The 22821-nt window shown below is 43.4% G+C and overlaps 1 protein-coding gene across 1 annotated transcript in view; it reads right to left on the bottom strand.

Moving 5' to 3' along the window:
• Window positions 1-22821, bottom strand: part of LOC144823935 (sperm-specific sodium:proton exchanger-like) — a 5382759-nt gene that overhangs the window by 891922 nt on the left and 4468016 nt on the right. Inside the window, exon 19 of the mRNA XM_078682869.1 lies at window positions 3031-3210. Within this exon, the coding sequence (XP_078538995.1) occupies window positions 3031-3210 (180 nt within the window). The remainder of the gene's footprint in view (window positions 1-3030; window positions 3211-22821) is intronic.

The following is a 22821-nucleotide window of genomic DNA, read 5'->3' on the forward strand; positions in this document are numbered from 1 at the left end:
AAACGCTCCTCTTCTAGCAAGCAAGATCACTATTAATGCTCTTGTTTGCTGGAAGCAGAGTGTTTGCTGTGACTTGACGGGAGCAATAAAGCTCCTGCCAGGTCACCAAAACAGCTATGTCCTAGGGCTGGCCACACCAGGACTTAGCAGGAGCCAGCCATCGGGTTGGTAGTCACCAGGGCCAACATTGGTTCCAGGAGGGGGGCTGCACAACCCCCGCCTTTGAAGTAGATGGGCTGGCCACATGACGAGTTGGTGGTCCCCACGGTAATTTATGGCCTGGAAGGCATGGCCCCCCTCCAAACTTCAATGTTAATGTTGCCAAGTGGAGGTGGTGGTCCCTGAGGCCCAGGGAGGCTCATGCAGCCACCATCAACTTTAATTTAGCCCGAGGAGATGGTGGTCACTGGGGGGGATCCACGCGCCCCCCCCCAATTTATTTTTTCAATGTTGTCCTGGGGAGGTGGAGCTTTCCCGGGCCCCAGGGGGGGTGCAAGAGGCTCTCCCCTATAACAATACCTAATCCCCGGGTAGGTGGTTGTCCCTGGGACCTTTATAAGACCCCGGAAGGGGGCCGGGGCCCATGTGCCTCCTTCCTTTAATTCCTGCTTTTCCCTTCAAGACCTCACCCACTTGGGGAGCTACTGGAAAATTGCAGGAGCCTGCACTTCTTTTTTAAAAGATTTTCAGTAAAAGCTGCAAATCCAATGCGGCTCCCGCGCAAGTTTAAAAAAAATGATTATTTTGGTCCTGTGGGGTAGCTGTGGGACCACCCCACCCCAAGAGGCCTAGGGAGTCAGGGTATTCCTACCCTGCCCCCTTCTCTTTTTTTTTAACCTTTTTTAGTGAGATTCAGCTCAAGCCAAGTCCCAAGATGGTTGCCAACACTTCCTGGTTTGAACTGTTGGCAGCCAATCAGTTTTAGCATGAGGATTGTTGGATCCTCAGAGGATCCACGGGGCATATTAACAAGCCCCTTATCGCCGCGTTATCTGCACTTTTCCGCTGATAACGCGGCGATATCTGCATCACCCTATTATCAAGGCAGCGTTAAGTCAATTAACGTGGCTTAATGCCACGTTAATTGACTTAACGCTGTCTTGGTAATAGGGCCCCTTTCACGATAAAATCATCGTGAAAGGGGGCGTGCAGTGGGTGTTGCGGTGGGCGTTCACACATTCACTTCGACGCTGCCACCTATTATCAAGCTTGGCGATAATGGGTGGCAGCGCCGAATTTAAGAACAGGTCAGACCTGTTCTTAAGGTGGCGAAACTAGGAGAAATGCTTCATTTCTCCTCGTTTTTGCTTTTTCCATGTGTGCTGCCTTGTGCAGCACACATGGAAAAAGCAAAATGCCAAGGTTTGTTTATGTACAGGAAGGTGTCCCATAAACAAACCTCTTTTTAAAAATGCCAATTTGTGACTTACATGTGTGCTGCATAAAGCAGCACACATGTAAGTTATAAAATAGCATTTAAGTTTTGTTTATGTGCAGGAAGGAACTCCTTCCTGTACATAAACAAACCTTCCCTGCCTGCACTGGCGTTAAGTTGTAAAACGTATCGCCATCGCAGGGGGAGACGCTAGGCTGCACCATATCCTTGGTAATATGGTGCAGCCTAGCGTTTCCAAAGTGGTGAAGAGAGGCGTTAAGCTAAGGCGGCTAACACCTCTTCGCCACTTTGTTGCTAATATGCCCCCACGTCCCTATATAAACAATTACGTTTTTCTCTTAATATCTCAACGCATTTACACCAAATCACAAGAAAAGCACTTCCCTGGACCAATATCAACCTTTCTGTTCAGCAGTTTGGGCTGTAGCCCTGTCTAAAGTTCAAATGGAAATTAACATGAGGAAAACGCGTTTGGGACCCCCCTTTTTCTCACCCGTCACTTGACGAATCACGCCCAAACTTCCAAGACAGTAGCTTAAGTGAGTAGCAAATTAGTTTTGAAAAATTTGCGACGATTTGTCAAATGTGCTAAAGTTATTGGCAGATGAAAAAATGCTCTTTCTATGGAAACCACATCCTAACAATATCTACCTACTGGCAACCGCCAGTAGGTAATTCACTTATTATAATGCAACTATGCATGGTCGTGTGCCACAATGTAATACAACACATTTTAAATCAACTGATATTCATTACTTCAACCCTGCTGTTTTCAGGAGAAGAGCTGAATTCACACAACTAGAGAGAAAAATTTTACAATATTGAATGGTACGACCAACATTAGAGATAAGGGCGCCCTCATTCAACCATATTTTGTAAAGGAAAATACTTTGAAGGAAAAAGGAAAGATGGATACCATCAAGTTGCTAGAGAGCAAGGTATGGTTATACAAGGACTAGTGCCCAGTGGCACTGTTTAAGAGGAAGCAGGTTAATCTAATAATTAATTAACTAACAAAAGGACAAGATACAGATGGCTCCTTTCAACGGTTCAAGTCAGTGATAAGGAATCCTTAAACACATCCTGAGAGGAAGAGAATCACTAACCTATTGGTTGATGAAGAAAAGATTACAATAAAGGTAAACAAACAGAATTGGGAAGGGAAAGAATGTCTGGTCCAGATCCCAGAGAAGAGATCATCTAAAGGATGAGCCAAACAAAAGAGGACACCTGAATTGCGGAGTGAGATAAGGAGGTAAAGTTCATGGGTGCTGGACGGCTGGGCAATCTAGCATACAGTCCAATCTCCTGTTGGTGGTGAAGAGCTCATGGCACAACAAGGTCCACGTGAGGTTCTGGATTATGACAGATGGGTTGTTGGCTAATTCAGTTTAAAACCAATTTCTATGCAGCTGCTGACCTCCGATGATGCAAGGTCGCAAATGATCAATTTCCACACAAAGGCACAGAAGAAGAGAGGTCACTCCCTTCCCAATAACCCACTCCTGTGCAGAAACAGAACATATTATCCAACCAGTCCCAGCTGGTAAGGTAAATTAAAAAGGAGTTAGCATATGTATGATTTTCTGAGGAAAGAACAATATTTATCTGACAGAAATATGACTTTTCCTGACCTGAACTGCTGAATCACATATGATTGAGACCTCCATTACTTGTCTTGTCAGACAGTTCACCTCGCCTAAAAGAGTTCCAACTCCTCTGTAGTCTGTAAACTGTACCCCATAGCTTCTTTCATCTTCTTCTTCTTGTTCTTTTGTATGTTGATGTCCAAAATGAGGATTTGAACCATATAGCTGTTGAAATAAAAAACAGAAAATAGAGAAAGCCATACGTAATTTTGCTAAAAATTTAAATTAGAGTAATTTATTATTTTGAATGACCATCTACAAAGTCCAGAAAATGTGTTATATCTTTTTCTGCATCCATCAATACCTAACCTCAATATTACTGTTGGTGCCAACCCTTTTAAAACATTAGTTCATTTTCCTGGGAAGGGAAATGTCATAAAATGTATTAGGTCAATGGAGCTACCCATATTCTGTATGGCAGTGCCTACTCCAATAACGCACCACTAGCAGCCTCCAATGTGATGGGAATATGGAGGGAACTCAACAGAGAAATAGGTAGGAGGAATAAAACAAAGGGCCAGATTTAAGGTTTGTCCAAAAGGGTACCCAGTGCACTAAACTGACAGTCCACCTGCTCCAATTTAGAATTGGCAGGACCACCACCTTTCCAAAGACCTAGCCCCTATTGGCTTCAATAATGGAAAGCTTGCTCTGACGGCCCAACAGAATACAGGCCTTTACCAAATTACCCTATTTAGGGTGGACAGTGTTATAAAATGTTCCTTCTGTCCATCACTAAACACTAGCAGTGAGGGATAGAAAAAAAAACAAATAATGACTTCCAAAAGCAGGCAAATTATATCTTGGTGTGGGGGCCATTAACTTTTGTTTTTGTTTTTCCAGTAACAGACCCCCCACATCGGCAGTCTGCTTCTGAAACACAAAAACATTATAAAAGATTGGTGGTCGACCATCAAAACCAATGGCAGCCTACTCAAAAATGTTTGTAACTTGACAAAAACCACCATCACAGTGAATCCTGTCATGGATCTAGAAATCACTGCTTGCCCAGCGGTGGGCTCTAAATTTGACAGACGGTAGTCAGTTAGGGTCGTCCACCACCGTAACAGACGGAGTATGGTCTGCTAAACTTTAAATCTTGCCCCAACTCCTAGGACAACACTGTGGGCTGATACTAACTTAAAGACAATAAATACACTAAAAGGCTTCAAACACTAGGATAACATTGGGCTCTCTGGACTAGGTGAGATCTGGGATGCAAATGGAGTGGTACCATTCACATATCAGCAAGCTGAACAAATCACAGCCCTTCAAGTACCTTCAGCTTTGGTACCCTCACTGCATGCAAAAGGTCTGAAGAGGAAGAAATGGAGAACTCCTCTATAAAAAGAATGCTACTGGACTCTGACAAGAGGGAAATTGTCCTGGCGAATGCCAGTTTACTGAAAAACATTAAGGTGAAAGTTGCACAATCTATGAAATAGGCGGATTCAGTGTATTGGTACGGTTGAAGGTCATATGTGTACGGATCCTTTAAGATTTCCTAGAGAGGTGTTGATAAAAGCTAGAATGTGCTACACTAAGAGACAGCGCTGCGAATTTGGGCAGGCAGGCAACAAGTTATGATTAAGGAACAGTGGACAGAGTGAAAACTTTAGCGACATACTATGGAAATGCCACAGGCTGACATGTTACTGGCATGTCCTATGTGGAGAATAAGAACAGTAGGAATAACTTTTAAAATGTAAGCAACAGGGGTCGTATTACAGTACTGGTGAACTGCCCCTTTTTCTGCCGCAGTACAATTTTAGTTAAGTGTGCCAGGTGCAAACAGGGATAATGCATCCTATTACTGATATTGTGTTGCCCTGAGGGCACCCGTGAACTGGGCAGAGCATTAGTGAAAGACAGATTGGGTGACTGAGGCAGTCCAGCTGCCTTTCACAGTCCAGATGACACAGGGGACAGAGCTCTGATTTCAAAGGGATGTCTGGGGGAAGCTGACTGTACTCCCCTCTTTGTGGCGAATATTCAGTGCACCTCCTGACAGCCTCTTTGTCTTTGCGCCATAGTTCTTATTATGAAGCAGGCACAGAGGCAAAGTGTTTCCCTCATATCGACAGTCCATTCCACCATGCAAATGAGGGAACAACCTGTTTAGGATTGCACCAGCTTTACATGAACCTCTGCATTATTCTGGACAACAAACTCTCCATGAAATGACAGGTCAACGCTATCTCTTCAACCTCCTTACACACACTCCGCATGCTCTGAGGAATCTTTAAATGGCTCCCCATTAGCACCAGGAAAATAGCGACGCAGGTCCTCTTCACCAGCTGTCTGGACAAAGGCAACACACTCTATACAGGCACCACCAGTGAACTCATGATAAGACTTCTGATGATACAGAACACAGCAGCCAGACTGACCCTCAACCTGCCAAAAAGGGCCCACCCAGCATCTGAGATACCTCCACCGGTTCCGCATGTAGACAAGAAGTCTTTTCAAATTCCTGACCCACGCACGCCTGCAAAGCCCTGCAGGCATGAATCATCTCTTGAACCTGCACCAACCTTCCAAGAATCTCTGCTCCGCCCAACTCGCCCTCGAACAGACCCGCACATGTGCCAATGCCGCACTGGAGGACACTCCTTCTCCCACTCTTGAGCATATCCTGGAATGTCCTCCCCCTACGCCTCTGAACATCACTCTTGCTGACAGACTTCAGGAAGAAGCTCAAGCCCTGGCTCTTTCACTGAAAACTGCAGCCCAGTACCTGTATAACTTCCGAGTGATAAGTTGCGCTCTAAAACTACAGTATGAATGCTAAATGTGCATGGGCAGTATCTGTATAACAGAAGAAGCTGCACAAACATTTGTGGCCACTTTTGAAATACCAAAGAGTTTCAGGGGGACAGAACACGTCTCTGGGTGTACTCCATGAATCTGGGAGCAACAGACTTAGTGATGTATCAGACATTGTTTTTAAAGCAAGACCTGATAGTGGCGAATAGGGACATTGCCCAAAAATGGGGGAGCCCCACTCCTCTGACAATAAACAAGTGAACGACTTCTCAGTGTCAGCCAAAAAGGTGATCTACAAAAATCACTGTTACCTTCAAAAAGTTGAAAAAATTTGGAAAAATTGGGTGGAACACAATGGGACTGGTTAACAACAAGGGTTGTAGAAAAAGTAAAACCCTAGCTGTCTCTTAGAGTGCCGATGGCTAAGAAGCTGGAGCATCAAACGTGATTGTGTGCTCAAACACTGTATATAATAGCGTGACTTCTGATGGATACCAAATGAATCAGCTAGATCTAAATTATTTCATGAGGATATAGGTTCCGGAAGTACTTTGGAGAGGGAAACATGGCGGCAGGCTGACGCCGGTCGCGGACGCTCCCGGACTGAGGGGAGAGATGCAAACCGAAGACAACAAAAATTGCTGAATTTTGCAGAAAGAACACTTAGTTTATGCGCTGCTGGATATAGAGTGTGGAGGCTTACCTTATTTTGTTGAGCGATCCCATCACACCCGTATGGGATCCGACGCAAGGTGTCATTGGGTGTTCTGGTGCTGGGCGGCGGCTCTCTGGTAGAGGTCCCGTCTGGCAACTGCACTGGCTGGCTTTCGGGTTGCTAGAGGCAGCACGGGGTGGCAGCCTAAGGAGGAAAGGCGCTGCGCTGACAACACGGATGAGCAGGCGAAGAAATTGACCGAATAGGCAGGGGGTCCCTGTACATTTGAGAGAAATGTAGGGGAGAACGGAGTGCAACCTCTGAAAATATTGCTGGTACAGCTGGGGCCGATGGAAAGAGTTCTCCACCACACATACTTTCTTCTTCTTCTAAGGATTATTTGAAGGTGAGGGAGGAGAGTGCCACGGGCAGAGCTAGAGTAAGCACTAGAGAGGAAAATACCTCAGTTAATACCCCAGCTGATAGAGTACAACAAGAAAAGGAATCAGTACCAATTACGGTCAGTCCCTGAAAGGAAAGGAAAAGGTGGGAAATCAAGGGACCAGACGGCGCAGGAGATGGTAGCGGTTCCCCTGTTAAAAAGGTGGTGAAAGCTGTGGGGAAGAGATCAGATATTGCCATATCAGCTAATGAATCTGATCTCTCCAGTGGTATGAGTGAAATAAGCGAAATCAGGAGTGAGTCCTGGTTGACCACGGAAGCTATTGAAAACAATGCCACTGGTTCATCTTTTTTATTAGAACTGGAAAGATATCGCAAGGGAACAACACCAGGGTTCAACTGGAAGAACACAGGAGGAAAAGAACAACGAGGGGTGTGGGGGGTAGAAAAAACAGAGTCAGAACAAAGCAAAAGGGTCACCAGATCGGTGTCACGTGTACAGAGGAAATAGTTGAAGCTGCAGGAGACACCCTTGATAGAACTAACAATGTACCAGTACTAAACGTCACTAAGACTCTTGATGCTGTCTCTATTGTCAATTTGTCACAGGTTATGTTAACAAACACAGAAGAGAATCTGTTAAAGAAAGGTCTACGTTTTTGTCCTGTATCCAAACCAGATTTCACAATGATACATATTGATTTGTTTAAATTCGTGCGCAGATTAAAATCAAAAAAGTTTTTTGATGCAAACAAAAGAGTGTCTGCCATACCTGTGTACTCGGTTACAATCAAAGATATACAGGATGTACAGATGCTGTTAGAACTCGATAACAGTTTAGAGCAGGCACCCAGCATCGAGGAAATAATGCAGGATTTGGATATTGAGAACAATTTACAAACGGACAGTAGACTTAAGGTTAAATCTGCTTTCCTTCCCCAACAACCACCTGTCAATCTCATAGATTGCTTTTATAGAGCAGTCACTGACAACCTCTACAAGCTTGAGGACAGACTACAAGGTACTTTCCTGGGGCATTTTGACAATCTCAACAATGAGGAGAGGTCAGCCCTCAAACAACTTTCCAACTACAGTAATGTTATACTGAAATAAGCAGACAAGGATGGTAATATTGTCCTTTTGGACAAAGCTGACTACTTAGCAGAAATTGATCGTCAATTGGCAGACAAGAACTCATACACCTTGGTCCTACACAATCCAATCCAGGATGTGAATCAACGTCTGGACAGACTATTGAGATACTGGCATAGTGCGGGTCTCCTTTCAGACTCAGAATTGAAATATATGTTTAACCCAAACCCCATGGCAGCTTACATGTACATTCTACCCAAAGTACGCAAGAGTACGACAGCCCCCTGGGAAGACCCATAATATCAGGAATTGGGGGGCCTACTGAACACATCTCTGAATTAATACAACCAATTGTACGGAATCTTCCATCTTTATAGAACATACCGAGGATCTCCTAAACAAATTAGAGGACATGAAATGGATGGATGAATTAGTTTTGGTGACCCTCGATGTATGCGCCCTGTATACTAGAATTCCTGTGGAGAAGGGGATGGAGGCCCTAACATATTTTTCATCAAAACGTGATGCCACCCTATATGATCATACCCAAATGGTACTTGATCTCACGCGTTTTGCTTTGAACAATAACTTTTTTATACACAACAACATATAATATACATATACATGAACAATCGGGCGTCTACCAACAGCCATTTCCTTTGCGTACAATGACTAAACATTTCAGTGTTTACAAATTTCAGCAAGACTCCGTGCGTACCTGCTTGAAAACATCGTCTAATCTTTCTTGCACAGCATTAACCTCTGGTTTTTCTTTGGCGAGTGTAACCGTCCTGCTGAACCCTCCTGATTTAAACTACGTGTACTCCATCCACCTCACGTGCAAAAACCTCCCAGAGTCCCTGGCGTTCATCGCGTTACTACAGTACCCATACTACACCTTATCGTACGTGGAGGAAATGGCTGTTGGTAGACGCCCGATTGAAAGGAAATATAAGTGATCGAGACACGCCCGTAAGCAGAGAAACATAAATACAGCATTTAAGTGTAGATAACCATCTAGGAACACGCAAGTTATGCCAGTGTAAGTTGAGACAATGAATGTGTAAATAATGTGTTTTTAACTGCTGGATGAAAGTTTTTCTCGAACGATCGTCAGAAGCAAAAATTTAGCTGAATAATATAATGATTTAGATTTACTTGACAGTTTCATTTCGTTCTAATGAAAACTATATATTTGGATGCAAGGGGATGAATACTGGTAACACATCGGATAATTCAATCAATGAAAATGTGAACTGTCTTATTACATGCTAAATGTCATATGCGTTTGTCTAAATCAAGAAGATTTTAACTGTAATGAAGAAATTATACATATATTAATGCAATGTTTTGTTATTATTGACTTTCAGTTACCCCCGACGAAGGGCTATAAAAAGCTCAAAATGCATTGGGTTGAAATAAAGATTCGCTGCTTTGAACTATTGTTTGTATGGGATCGTGTTTTCAAGGAAGCCTGGATGGGCACATGTGAATACGTGAAGTTTCCTAAATACAATTTGTTTAACATGTGGACTATTTTCGTAAAATGAGAAAGAATGGCAACATAATGGTGAAAAAAGGACGAATTTAATTATGGTGTAAAGGATGATAAATAGGTTGGATTTGATATCCACAAACATGCAGTGCGTCTGGGAGTGGAGCGGTGTTGAAGCGCTCCCCACATGGCTTTTCTTAATAAATGTGCTTTGAGGGCAAGGCAAATCCCAGTTTCGCACGCAAAACGTCAAGGATGGACAAAGACTCTATGGACTAAATAAGGACTATAACGGTGTGCATGCCACCACTTCCATTGTTCAATAGTAATATAGTTAAGGCCATGCATCAAGGTGGCTATTTCAGAGTGCCGTGTTTGGCGCACAGTATTAACATTGTTGTGCAAGATTTCTTGAAAAAAGAAACCACAGTCAACAAGTTACTGACCACCTGCTGAAGAATCTGCACACATTTCAGCCATTCTTTTAAGGCTCGGGAGATGCTGAGGAGCATGCAACATGAACGTAGACAGCCAGTCAAAGGACTCACCCAGGAGGTGGCAACACGTTGGAACTCAACCTTTTACATGCTTGAGCGGCTGTCTGAGCAGTGGGGGGTAATCAATGAGTATGTCTATAAACTGGGTTCTACTATGAAAGACATGAGGCTTGAGTTGGAGGAATGGAAGCTAGTTGCAAGCCTGACAGACATGCTTCGTCCTTTTAAGGTTTTCACGCGTGAAGTCAGCAGGGAGGACTGTTCTTTGGGCAAAGCTATCCCATTGTTGCGCATGCTAATGCACAAACTGAAGGCGGTGTCTTCAACGTTCCGAGATGATGCTGAAAAGCAAGACGCATATCAGTTGGCGGAGAGGTTATTAAGCCGCCTAGTTGACAATGAAAGGCTTAAAAAAATACATACAGAACAACATTACATTTGTGACACTATTCTGGATCCACGGTACAAAAAGGCCGTGGCCAGCAAAGCATTCATTCTTTTTGATAAAGCACGTGTTACAAAGTACAAACATTGGCTAGCTCTGTCAGCCACTCGGTTCGAAAAAGAGCGGCAGGAAATTGAAGGAACAGGCAGAAGTACAACTGAATCAGCAGGCCATCCGGCGTCAAGTTCTACTTCTGAATCTGTGGCCGAAGTGAGTCACTTTCCCTCACAGCCGTTAACGACACCAGCAACCGTATCATCATCCTCACCTGCACCAGGCCCAGCCATAATATTGTCGGAAGCGGATTGGCTAACTCATCAAGGGTTTGCTCGTTCCAGTGATGCAAAGGCCACAGATGGTACGCAAAGTGGAGCAACCCTTCAGAACCCTGAGTCGATGGTGCAGGCCTATCTGGAAGGCACAACAGAGGTCTTCGTTAATCAGAACCCATTGCTGTATTGGTATAGGAAAAGGCCTCTATGGCCACTGGTCACCAACCTGGCTCTAAATTATTTGTCTTGCCCACTCGCAAGTGTGTCTTCTGAACGTGTTTTCAGTGCTGCTGGTGCCATTGTAACTTCAAAAGGACCCGCCTCTCGCCCAAAAATGTGGAGAGGTTAACATTGATCAAGATGAATCAGCACTTCATACCACCAGATTACAAAATACGTGAATGCACGCAGGAAGAAGAGGACACCGACTTAGGTGACGGAAGTTCTTCACTGTTACCTGACCTACTCCCGTCTCAATTCATAGAGTTTGAGGACGAGCTATACTTCCCTGACACCGAGGCCTGAAAATGACTTCCTTTTTTTCCCGTCCTTATTCACTTTTATTCCTGTGTGTCTTTCTTTGTTTTGCAACTTTTACCACAACAAAACTCTAATCACCTAATCACAACAAGTCCATCAGCAGCACTGTCTTCATCTTATTTCCTTATTGATTTGAAGGTGCCACAGTCTGCATTCCTGAGGTTCACAAGTTCACAACTCAATTATGCTCCTCTATCCTTCTCCTCCAGACTCCCCCTATCCATTTACCTCAAGGCAGATGGCTGGATTACGCAGAATCAAGACAATTTGTCTTCGTAGACGAGTCCCCTCAAGTGGGACTGGAATTACTGACTACATGCTTGCTGATTGCTGACAGTTACTTCTGAAATTGACAGGAAAGGCTGCCCTGTGGTCCCTCACTTTCAGAAGAAGAAGCGGACAAAAAGTGGAACAGGTAATGAAGAATGAGAAGAAAATGGCTTGCAGTGGACAGCAATGGCTGTCTGTGTCTGATGAAAGCAATTGCTGTTTGTTTGTTGTGCATGAAATGAATCATATGTCTTCTGTTATTATTTAATCTTTTACACGCTAAATGTAACTCAAGTCAACTCTGCTTTTTTTTACCTTGTTTAATTCAAATTGTACTTCAACTGCAGGGGCCACTACGTTGCATTTTGCAATATGCAAAATGTCCTTGGACTTACTGTTTGCCAATATACCATGATGATTGATTAAATAATATATCTTTTTTCTTTACAGTCACTCACTGGGATGGATGGATCATCAGCGTCGGTTTACGGAAGAACTATGGCCAATTCGTGAGTGGCAAACAGGTAAACCAGTCTACAACAAGTACTACAGTAGAACTACATGTCTGTCTAGTCGTGGTATGGAGTGGTCGAGGCAGTGTAGTGTTGTTATGCCAGGCAGAGTACATACAGAGTACAGCAGTTCATGTAAAATTGGGGCTATGTGGCTTGCTGCATAGTAATTAGATATGCTTTGTCTGTCTGTGTCAAAGAGCCTAGGTATGCTACACCAGGTTGCTTCGCTCACTGGTGCCTGCCTTGACCGTCTGCATAGGCAAGCATGGGCCAAAAATCTGTTACGCTCAAGAATTTGCGAATTTTCGTCAATTTCGCGAGATTCTCGGATTGCAAATTTGCTGCCCAAAAACAGCAGATTTCGCGAGCGGAATGGATTTTTGGCCCATGCTTGCGGCAGGGCCATGCAGACGGTCAAGGCAGGCACCACTGAGTGAAGCAACCTGGTGTAGCATACCTAGGCTCTTTGACACAGACAGACAAAGCATATCTAGGGTTTAGGGTTCAGTGCGGTTTACAAGGGTTTTTGGGTTTAATTAATAATTTGGTAGGGTTCCTGGAGTCTAGGGCTCAGGGCCCGATGCAGGCTCGTTCATAATGATGTTGGCAAGGTTTTAGGGGGTTTGGCGTTTTTTCAGAATTGGCCGAATTGTGGCCTTTTTTGGGTGTTTTGCGGGCGCGTGTGTTTGGGTTAACTAGTCGTACACCTTCCAGTGGATCGATTTTGATCTGCCTTGCTGAAATTCTTGGGAGTCACTGGAACAAGCGTCCTGGTAAGTTTTCTAGAGAATCAAAGTTCTGGAAGTGCTGAAAACTGCACTTTTTGGTCAAGGCGCGACCAATTTGCCATGTTTTGGGGATAGCAGTATTGCATGTTTTTGGGGGGCTGCTTGGGGATGTTCTAGATTTTTGGGGGTGGGTTGAGGGGTCAGGGAGCACTGCTGGGAAGGTCTAATTTTGATTGCAAGTGGTTTGAAGAAAATCCATGGAGGAAAAGGGGGGTGTGGGCCTAGTTGCAGACCGCGTTTGGCACGATTTAAACAGAGGCCTAGCAGTATTGCATGTTTTTGGGGGGCTGCTTGTGGGGGTTCTAGATGTTTGGGGGTGGGTTGAGGGGCCTGGGGGCAATGCTGGGAAGGTCTATTATTGATTGCAAGGGGTTTGAAGAAAATCCATGGTGGTAAAGGGGGGTTTGGGCCTAGTTGCAGACAGCGTTTGGCACGATTTAAACTGAGGCCAAGCAGTATTGCATGTTTTTGGGGGGCTGCTTGGGGGGGTTCTAGATGTTTGGGGGTGGCTTGAGGGGTCTGGGGGCACTGCTGGGAAGGTCTAATTTTGATTGCAAGTGGTTTGAAGAAAATCCATGGTGGTAAAGTGTTTTTTTAGCAGTATTGCGTGTTTTTGGGGGGCTGCTTGGGGGGGGTTCTAGATTTTTGGGGGTGGGTTTAGGGTTTTGGAGCACTGCTGGGAAGGTCTAATTTTGATTGCAAGTGGTTTGAAGAAAATCCATGGTGGAAAAGTGGGGTTTGGGCCTAGTTGCAAACAGCATTTTGGCACGATTTTAAGTTAGGCCTAGCAGTATTGCATGTTTTTGGGGGGCTGCTTGGGGGTGTTCTAGATGTTTGGGGGTGGGTTAACAGGTCTGGGGGCACTGCTGGGAAGGTCTAATTTTGATTGCAAGTGGTTTGAAGAAAATCCATGGTGGAAAAGTTTTTTTTTTTTTGCAGTATTGCGTGTTTTTGAGGGGCTGCTTGGGGGGGTTCTAGATTTTTGCGGGTGGGTTTATGGGTCTTGGAGCACTGCTGGGAAGGTCTAATTTTGATTGCAAGGGGTTTGAAGAAAATCCATGGTGGAACATTTTTTTTTAGCAGTATTGCGTGTTTTTGGGGGGCTGCTTGGGGGGGTTCTAGATTTTTGGGGGTGGGTTTATGGGTCTTGGAGAACTGCTGGGAAGGTCTAATTTGGATTGCAAGTGGTTTGAAGAAAATCCATGGTGGAAAAGGGGGTTTTGGGCCTAGTTGCAGACAGCGTTTGGCACGATTTAAACTGAGGCCTAGCAGTATTGCATGTTTTTGGGGGGCTGCTTGGGGGGGTTCTAGAAATTTGGGGGTGGGTTGAGGGGTCTGGGGGCACTGCTGGGAAGGTCTAATTTTGATTGCAAGTGGTTTGAAGAAAATCCATGGTGGAAAAGGGGGGTTTGGGCCTAGTTGCAGACAGCGTTTGGCACGATTTAAACTGAGGCCTAGCAGTATTGCATGTTTTTTGGGGGCTGCTCTGGGGTGTTCTAGATGTTTGGGGGTGGGTTGAGAGGTCTGGGGGCACTGCGGGAAGGTCTAATTGTGATTGCAAGTGGTTTGAAGAAAATCCATGGTGGAAAAGTTTTTTTTTTTTGCTGTATTGCATGTTTTGAGGGGCTTCTTGGGGGGGGGATTCTAGATTTTTGCAGGTGGGTTTATGGGTCTTGGAGCACTGCTGGGAAGATCTAATTTTGATTGCAAGTGGTTTGAACTAAATCCATGGTGGAAAAGGGGGGTTTGGACCTAGTTGCAGACAGCGTTTTGGCACGATTTTAAGTTAGGCCTAGTAGTATTGCATGTTTTTGGGGGACTGCTTGGGGGTGTTCTAGATGTTTTTGGGGTGGGTTAAGAGGTCTGGGGGCACTGCTGGGAAAGTCTAATTTTGATTGCAAGTGGTTTGAAGAAAATCCATGGTGGCCCCAAAAAATTAGGGCAAAAATAATGATACCGCTTGCGATGTGTATTTTATAATCACCACAAAAGCAAAAACATGACCCCGTGAATATAAAATTGAGATAAGTAGCACGGTTACCTACTTTATTCTTTACTTGTGCACTTATTCAAATTTTAAAACCGGCTGCTTTTATGCAGACCTTTATTTTCTTACTCAGCCAATATGTTCCATTGCCCCTATTTCTTAAAGGCAATTTCATCAATTTTGGACACTGGTGACTTTTGTGTATAGTGATTGTCAGGAGCAAAAAGAATAAGGCCCAATTAACGAAAAACTCACTCTTAGAGAATTTGAACATACATCATTACTGCATATAACAAATATCAAATATCATTACCCTGTATGAGCCTATGTTACTCATACCAGCTCTCCACTCCGTCAACCTGAGGAAACTTCCAACCGTGAATCCCTCTCTTTAGGCGTGCACTCAATTGTAGTGTTATTTCCAAATACAAAGGAAACAACTGGTAAACATATCGTCTCCTATGTATAGCGGTGGCCACTCCACCCAAATTGTACAACAATGACCCCATCGTAATCACACTGTTTTCGCAAAAAAACTATTATTCTTTACAACACCGGTATCTCGTGCTCTGTTAATTAACATACTTGCAGCCTCAGATGCACAACTAGCAATCTTACCGCCTTCTTTTCAAGGAGCGCGTTGCATCATCCCTCGCTTCCGATATCGTATCAGCCATTTAAAAACATCCCGCATCACGTCACATCACGGTCACGATCATCACGTGACCGCTATGCCTACCATGGCGGCCATCTTGAACTTCCCAATGCCAATCTCAACAAACATTATCATCCAATCGCACATAGTTCTAAAAACGGGTTGTTTCTTCTATTTTACATCAAAACGCCCTTATCTTCTTTTGACATCTTTTTACTATATTTTAACATGGTGCGAGTTCTTACATCATCCAGCTAATATTGGATTGCCATATATCTCCAACTCATTATTCAACAAACATTCCACTGTCGATTATAGGGGCCATCTTAAACATAATCTAGCCCACCTCACAAGTCATTCACTACAAATTCAAGGTCTGCGCTACAAAATTTTACTGTCCCACTCCTGCTGTTCAACAAAGGATACTCAGTTATTTAAACTCAAAACTTTCTCAGGGGCATCATTTTTGGTGACACCGTCAACATATCACGTGACTCCTCCCTTCCGTGCCCTTCTTAATAATGAGGTATTCTATCACTTATCTCACTATTTTATGCATATTTTATTTCAATTTCTTGTTATCCATCAAGGGCCACCTTCACTTTGTTCATTTCCCGGTGGCTATTATAAATAAAGGATATACTCTCAGGAAACTTTATTATTCCACTATGTTTTTAACACAAAGTCTCCTTTAGTGTAATAAGGCTTAACTTCACATCTTGGCCTCAAGTACTACAAAGATTCTTTAAAAAGACCTCACCCTTCCGGACACCAACAGACCTGGGCTTTAAGAAATGGACTTTCTATGATGTTTAACTTCTGAATTTGTTCCATTCAATAAAGTCTTTTAACCCAATTTGGTCACATTTCTCTTGAAAAATCCAAAAAGCCTCTTTAGTGGCCAACATCCTTCCTATGCTTTATGGGTCCCCCACTACCTTTTCCAGCACCACCCATGTGAAGGAGTGCTTGTGCTCTTTGCAATGTTGTACTAATTTAGTTGACAACTTTCTAGATTTTATGGTACTTAAATGTTCCAGTATTCTTACTTTGATTTTACGTGTAGTGAGCCCTATGTACTGTTGTCCACACTGACATGTCAGCCTATATACAACATTTGTCGTATTACAATTGCTGAAGTGAGTCAAATGCCATATTCTTCCAGAATTCAACACCACATCCAGCGTTTTTCTCGTAAGATTACACACTGAGCATCCACCACAAGGGTGATGTCCTGGAGGGACAGTGGTCTCTTTCTGAACTGGTTTGAAGCGGGAATGTACCAATTTTTCCTTAAGGTTACTAGACCGTCTAAAAGTAAATCTTGGGGGTGACATTTTGAAATCAGCAGTGTACAATGAAGTCCAATGTTTCATTATTGATTGTCTAATCTGAGTCGCCAACGGATCAAAGGTCATCACAACTGGCAAACAGTCCTCCTTAACCCTTACATTCTTTTCCAAAAGAGCACTACGTGGAGTATTTAGAGCTCTTTTTCTTGCCTGATTCACAATTTTGCGAGGGTAACTTCCCTGTCTCAATTCCTCACACAGTCCCTCCTACTGTTCCAAATATGATTATGTGGTGGAGCAGTTCCTACGATATCGCAGAAACTGCTCCACTGGCAAATTGTCGCGTAGGGCCCTGGGATGGTATGACTGGTAGTGCAAAATGGAGTTTTTATCACTTATTTTTGATGTACCCTGTGCACAACATGCCAGTATCCACCGTTATATCAAAATCCAAATACACAACCTCCTGATTACTTTGGGGGTCCATATAAAACAGAGACTGGCATCTTGGCCATTCAACCAATTGAGAAATTCCATCAGAGACTCCTCTCCACCTGACCATATGCATAGTACCTCGTCTATATACCTCTTCCAGAGGCGATATTCCTCTGGAAGGGATTAGACTGGTGATACACGCAATTTTCCTCAAACTGGCCTACATATATGCAGGCCAGACTGGGCGCATATGTTGCGCCCATAGATGTACCTGTAGTTTGTAAATAGAGATTATCTTTGTAGCAGAAATATTTGCTAGTTAATGCCAATTCGATGCATTGGAGTAAGAAAGACTGTGGTGTATCATAGGAGGACCACTCCAGTTCTCTCAAGGCACGTGCTGCTGCAGCCAGAGCGGTACAAAAGGGGTATCTTGAGGCATACAGGTGTACAATGACTCTATGTCAATCGTAACCCAAAAATTCCCAAGAAGAGTCAAAATGGGTATCTTCCAGCACATTTAAGACATTAGTTGTATCTTGAATAAAAGATCTGTGATTCACCACTAATTTTCTAAGGAAAAAATCTGAAAACTGGGATAGCGGTTCTAAGACCGATTGAATCCCAGATACTATGGAACGAACTGGGGGAGTATGCTGGATTTTATGTATTTTTGGCAGGAAATAGAATGCCTGTGTTCGTGGCTTAATATTATTCAGAAACTCTGCTTCTTTTGTTGTAATCCATCTTTTCTCTTCAGCTATTCCTACCATCTCTTTAACCCCTTCAGCGCTAATGACAAAGCCAGCTCGTCATGGGCGTTACCTGCGCTACGCGGATGACGAGCTGGCTTTGTCATAAACAGGCCATTTTTTTAATTCCAGCACACAGCGGGAAAACGCGGTAGCGCGGTGGGGTTAATAATGTCTTGAAGTTCATTACTGGATCAAGCATAAGTGGTTGATAATTATTACGTGCCCTCAGAAGTCTCAAGACTTCTGCATCATAGTCCTCAGTGCTCATAACTACCACTGCCCCGCCCTTATTGGCCGATTTGATAGTGAGCAAGTGGGTATTTTGAAGACTACTAACAGTACACCTGACTCATGTTGTTAAATTTTTTCTGTCTATTCTTTTGCTCCAATGCTGTGATGTCCTCCAAAACCTTATTTTCGAACACCACAACTTCAGGACCCACCATGGTGTTAGATGGGCAGAATTGGGATGGCTTCTTGAGGGTAGTACTAAAGAGAGCCGGGGGCCTTGTGGTTTGTTTGCAAAGAACTTTTTAAGTTTTATTTTTCTCATGGTCTCCTGAAATTCAACCCTACATTTAAACATATCATGGATGGGTGTCGGGACAAACCCCAACCCTTTGTTTAAAACTCTGATCTCACTGGTGGTAAGGGTGTGGTCCGATAAATTGACCACTATATCATTCACAATTGATTCTTACTCCGACTGCGTGTTATCTGGGGGAGGATGGGAGGGGAGTATGTTTGCTATGTTTGGTTCTGATTGCCCCATCCGTGACCTCTGCCTATCTGGCCTCCACCTCTTCCGCCCCTCTGATTCTGCCCTAAAAAAGTGCGGAGTAGAGCTCCCAGGTCTTCGTTAGTCATCGCCTGCTGATCAAACCTCACCCTATTTGGATTGGACGGTGGCTGCCCTTCCTCTTCTTCACTTTATTATCGTATGTCCAATTTTGCGGGGTACGTTTATACTGTTGTTGTCTTCCACCCCTTTCCTGCCCTGTATACTGTCGTTGTTCTGGACCAGGTAGATAATAATTATCATCTACATAGGAAATGCCCATTCGTGAGTGTACCATTCAAGATTGCATTTCAATCCTTTTATTTTCTGGTTAAACATATAGTTCCTATATTCACCAAGGTCCTCTTGGATCCTTAGTAATTGTTCTTTGGTGTCCGTGAGGGAGGTGTCCCTTTTGATACTCTCCTACAACTCAAAAATGTCTTTTAACAGCTCCTCACTCAATCTTTTCACCGTGTTAATGATTAAGATTAACCAGTCACGGGTACATTTATTCGCTATATAGCTCCAATCAATACGAGATTTCTTATCTTCTAAGAAGATTCTGGGTTCAATCCGCATCAATTGACTAGCTGGGGCTGCTCCTGCTCTTCAATACTCGGTCATTAAAGCCCCATATAGGGCTATTCTCACTTGTTTCTTCTTGATGTTACTCAACTCCTCCCATTCCTCCCTAGCTGACATCACACTCAATAGTGGAGCATCTGGTAATAGTGAAGGACCTGAGAAAATGGCTGCAATCTGATCATCCGAAAAAGCCAGGCAATTTCTATCCATCGCCTAAGTGTACTGAACTCAATACTCAGACAATTATCTGTATTCGATTCTCTCTATTGAAACCAAGAGTGAGAAATAGCAAACAATTGGTGTCAAACACAATATAATAATCACTCTCACGGCTGATCCGCCGTTCACAATTCTCAATCAATAAGGAGCAGTAGAGAGAAAGAAACAAACAGGTCGCCCTCCTCTCATCATATCATCTAAACAAAAAGACCTGTTCATATAGGGCTCCTCTTCCTGAGGTACTCGTATAAGTGGAGGCAGTGAATCCCTCACTCTTTTGTCATACAACTCCTCACTTTTGTTAGAGGTAGTGACCTACCACTTTACTGCCCAATTTTCTAAAATAGACCATTCTGCAACTGACAGTCACAAAACCACCTACTCCCTATATACATAGGGGTGTATCTTAATTAGTGTGCTAGACACTGGTTACACCAATCTACGTGTTACCTTAAACACAAACTTGTGAAAGGACAAGATGTCATCTCACATGCGCACCACTAGTTGAGCTTGCTGATTGGTACTCACCAGCTAAGCTCACTTTTCTCATCATTGGCCACCATCTTGCCTTAAACAAATTATATAGTATCCCAAAAAATGAGTGCAAAAATAATGATACTGCTTGTGATGTGTATTTTATAATCACCACAAAATCAAAAACATGACCCCGTGAATATAAAATTGAGATAAGCAGTACTGTTACCAACTTTATTCTTTACTTGTGCACTTATTCAAATTTTAAAACCGGCTGCTTTTATGCAGACCTTCATTTTCTTACTCAGTCAACATATTTCATTGCCCCTATTATTTCAAGGCAATTTCGTCAGGGCAGGGTCATCAATCACTAATTTTGGACACTGGTGACTTTTGTATAGTGATAGTCAGGAGCAAAAAGAATACGGCCCAATTATCGAAAAACTCACTCTTAGAGAATTCAAACACACATCATTACTGCAGATAACAAAAATCAAATATTATTACCCTGTTGGAGCCCATGTTACTCATACCAGCTCTCCACTCCGTCAACCTGAGAAAACTTCCAACCGTGAGTCCCTCTCTTTAGGCGTGCACTCAATTGTAGTGTTATTTCTAAATACAAAGGAAACAACTGGTAAACATATTGTTACCTATGTATAGCGGTGGCTACTCCACCCGTGTTGTACAACAATGACCCCTTCGCAAAAAACCTACTATTCTTTACAACACCGGCAGCTCGTGCTCTGTTAATTAACTTACTTGCAGCCTCAGATGCACAACTAGCGATCTTACGGCCTTCTTTCAAGGAGCGCGTTGCATCATCCCTCGCTCCCGATATCGGGTATCAGCCACTCCAAAACATCCCACATCACGTCACATCACGGTCACGATCATCACCTGACCTTAATGCCTACCAATTCTTAAGTATATAAAAATTGGATATTTATCTAAACTGGTGTGGTGTCCTTCTGTAGTGTGTAGTGTACACTGTTTTACTGTTGGTTATGTTCAAATGCTTTACACACTGCCTCTAAGATAAGCCTGGCTGCTTGTGCCAAGCTACAAAGGGGGTGAGCAGGGGTTATTTTAGAAGTGTAACTCCCTTATCCTGACTAGAGTGGTGGTTTCTGCCTCATATTGGCGCAAGACGAGCTAGCCAGAAATCCCATTTCTAACAGTTATGTTTTAGCGATATCGGGTATTAGCCACTCCAAAACATCCCACATCACGTCACATCACGGTCACGATCATCACCTGACCTTAATGCCTACCAATTCTTAAGTATATAAAAATTGGATATTTATCTAAACTGGTGTGGTGTCCTTCTGTAGTGTGTACACTGTTTTACTGTTGGTTATGTTCAAATGCTTTACACACTGCCTCTAAGATAAGCCTGGCTGCTCGTGCCAAGCTACCAAGGGGGTGAGCAGGGGTTATTTTAGAAGTGTAACTCCCTTATCCTGACTAGAGTGGTGGTTTCTGCCTCATATTGGCGCAAGACGAGCTAGCCAGAAATCCCATTTCTAACAGTTATGTTTTAGCAAGCTACGTTGGGTCCAGGAGGTAGTGTGTTCAGACCAGAGAGGTTGTACTAGAGGAGTGGCTTTAATTATCAGAAACAATTCTGGAATAAGGCTTGTAAAATATGAATGGGATCTCTCTGGTAATCGGTTAATGGCTAATTTAGTGATACAAAGTAGGCCAGTATAGTGTGCAACGTATTATGATTCAAACAATGACAATCCAGAAGCCCTAATGAAGTTAGAATCTTGCCTGTTGGAGAATATGGCCCTGATTATACTTGGAGGGGACTTTAATTTAGTTCTAAATAAAGAACTAGATAGAACATCAAAAGTTAAATACGTCAGCCTCCCTAAAACCTCTGCTAGGTTGAAAAATATGATGGTTGAATTTAATCTGAATGATACTTGGCACAGTAAGATGGGGAGAGGTAGGGATTTTACTTTCTATTGTAAAAAGTATGGGCATCATTCTCATATCGATTATTATTATCTGGTGGATCAGGAGTAACATTCAGAGGTGAAAGCCGTAAAGCATGTACCCGCAGAGCTTTCAGACCATTCTCAAGTGGTCCTGTTCCTAAGACTCCACCAAAAAATGGGACAGAGAAGGTGGACGCTGGATAGGACTATCCTATTAGATGAAAGGGTGGTACTCAACTTAGCGGAATAAACAGTTGCCTTTTTTTCCTTCTTAATAGGGCCTCCGCAAAATTGCAAATAGTCTGGGATGCTTTTAAAGCTTATCTAAGGGCCGTATTAAGCTCTATAATGATTGGTAAGAGTCGTGAGGTGAGGAAGGAAGACGATGAGCAAATTGAAGAAATCAAGGCTAGAGAATGCTATCTTCAGATGGCTTCGATGGAGGAATCAGGTAGAGTTCCTGTGCTTATTAGAGAATTGGAGGGGCTACAGGCAGAATTTCAAGCACAGCTGGATAAAAGGATATTGAATAAATGGAAAGTGAGTAATCTCCAGAATTTTTCATATGGTGAAGGGTGTAATTCGCTTTTGGCTTGGAAGGCTAAAAGTGATAGGACCAGAATTACGATAGGGAATTTAATAAACCCAGTGTCAGGGGTGATGTTGAATACTAATGCAGATATAAGTGGAGAAGCTCGGAGATATATGAGTAGCCTATAAAGAGAGGATATACAACCCTGGAAAGAATGTATAGAGGCATGGCTGAAGAGGAAGGAGCTTCTACAATTAATAAACGAGCAAAAGAGGGTTTTAGGTAGAGATCACGGAGGAGGAGATCAAGGTAGAGTGTACTAAAATGGCAGACGGGAAGGCAACCGGGCCAGATGGCCGCCCAGTTGAGATCTACACT

This window comes from Lissotriton helveticus, chromosome 3_1 (genome assembly GCF_964261635.1).
Source record: "Lissotriton helveticus chromosome 3_1, aLisHel1.1, whole genome shotgun sequence".
Classification (NCBI taxonomy): Eukaryota; Metazoa; Chordata; class Amphibia; order Caudata; family Salamandridae; genus Lissotriton; species Lissotriton helveticus.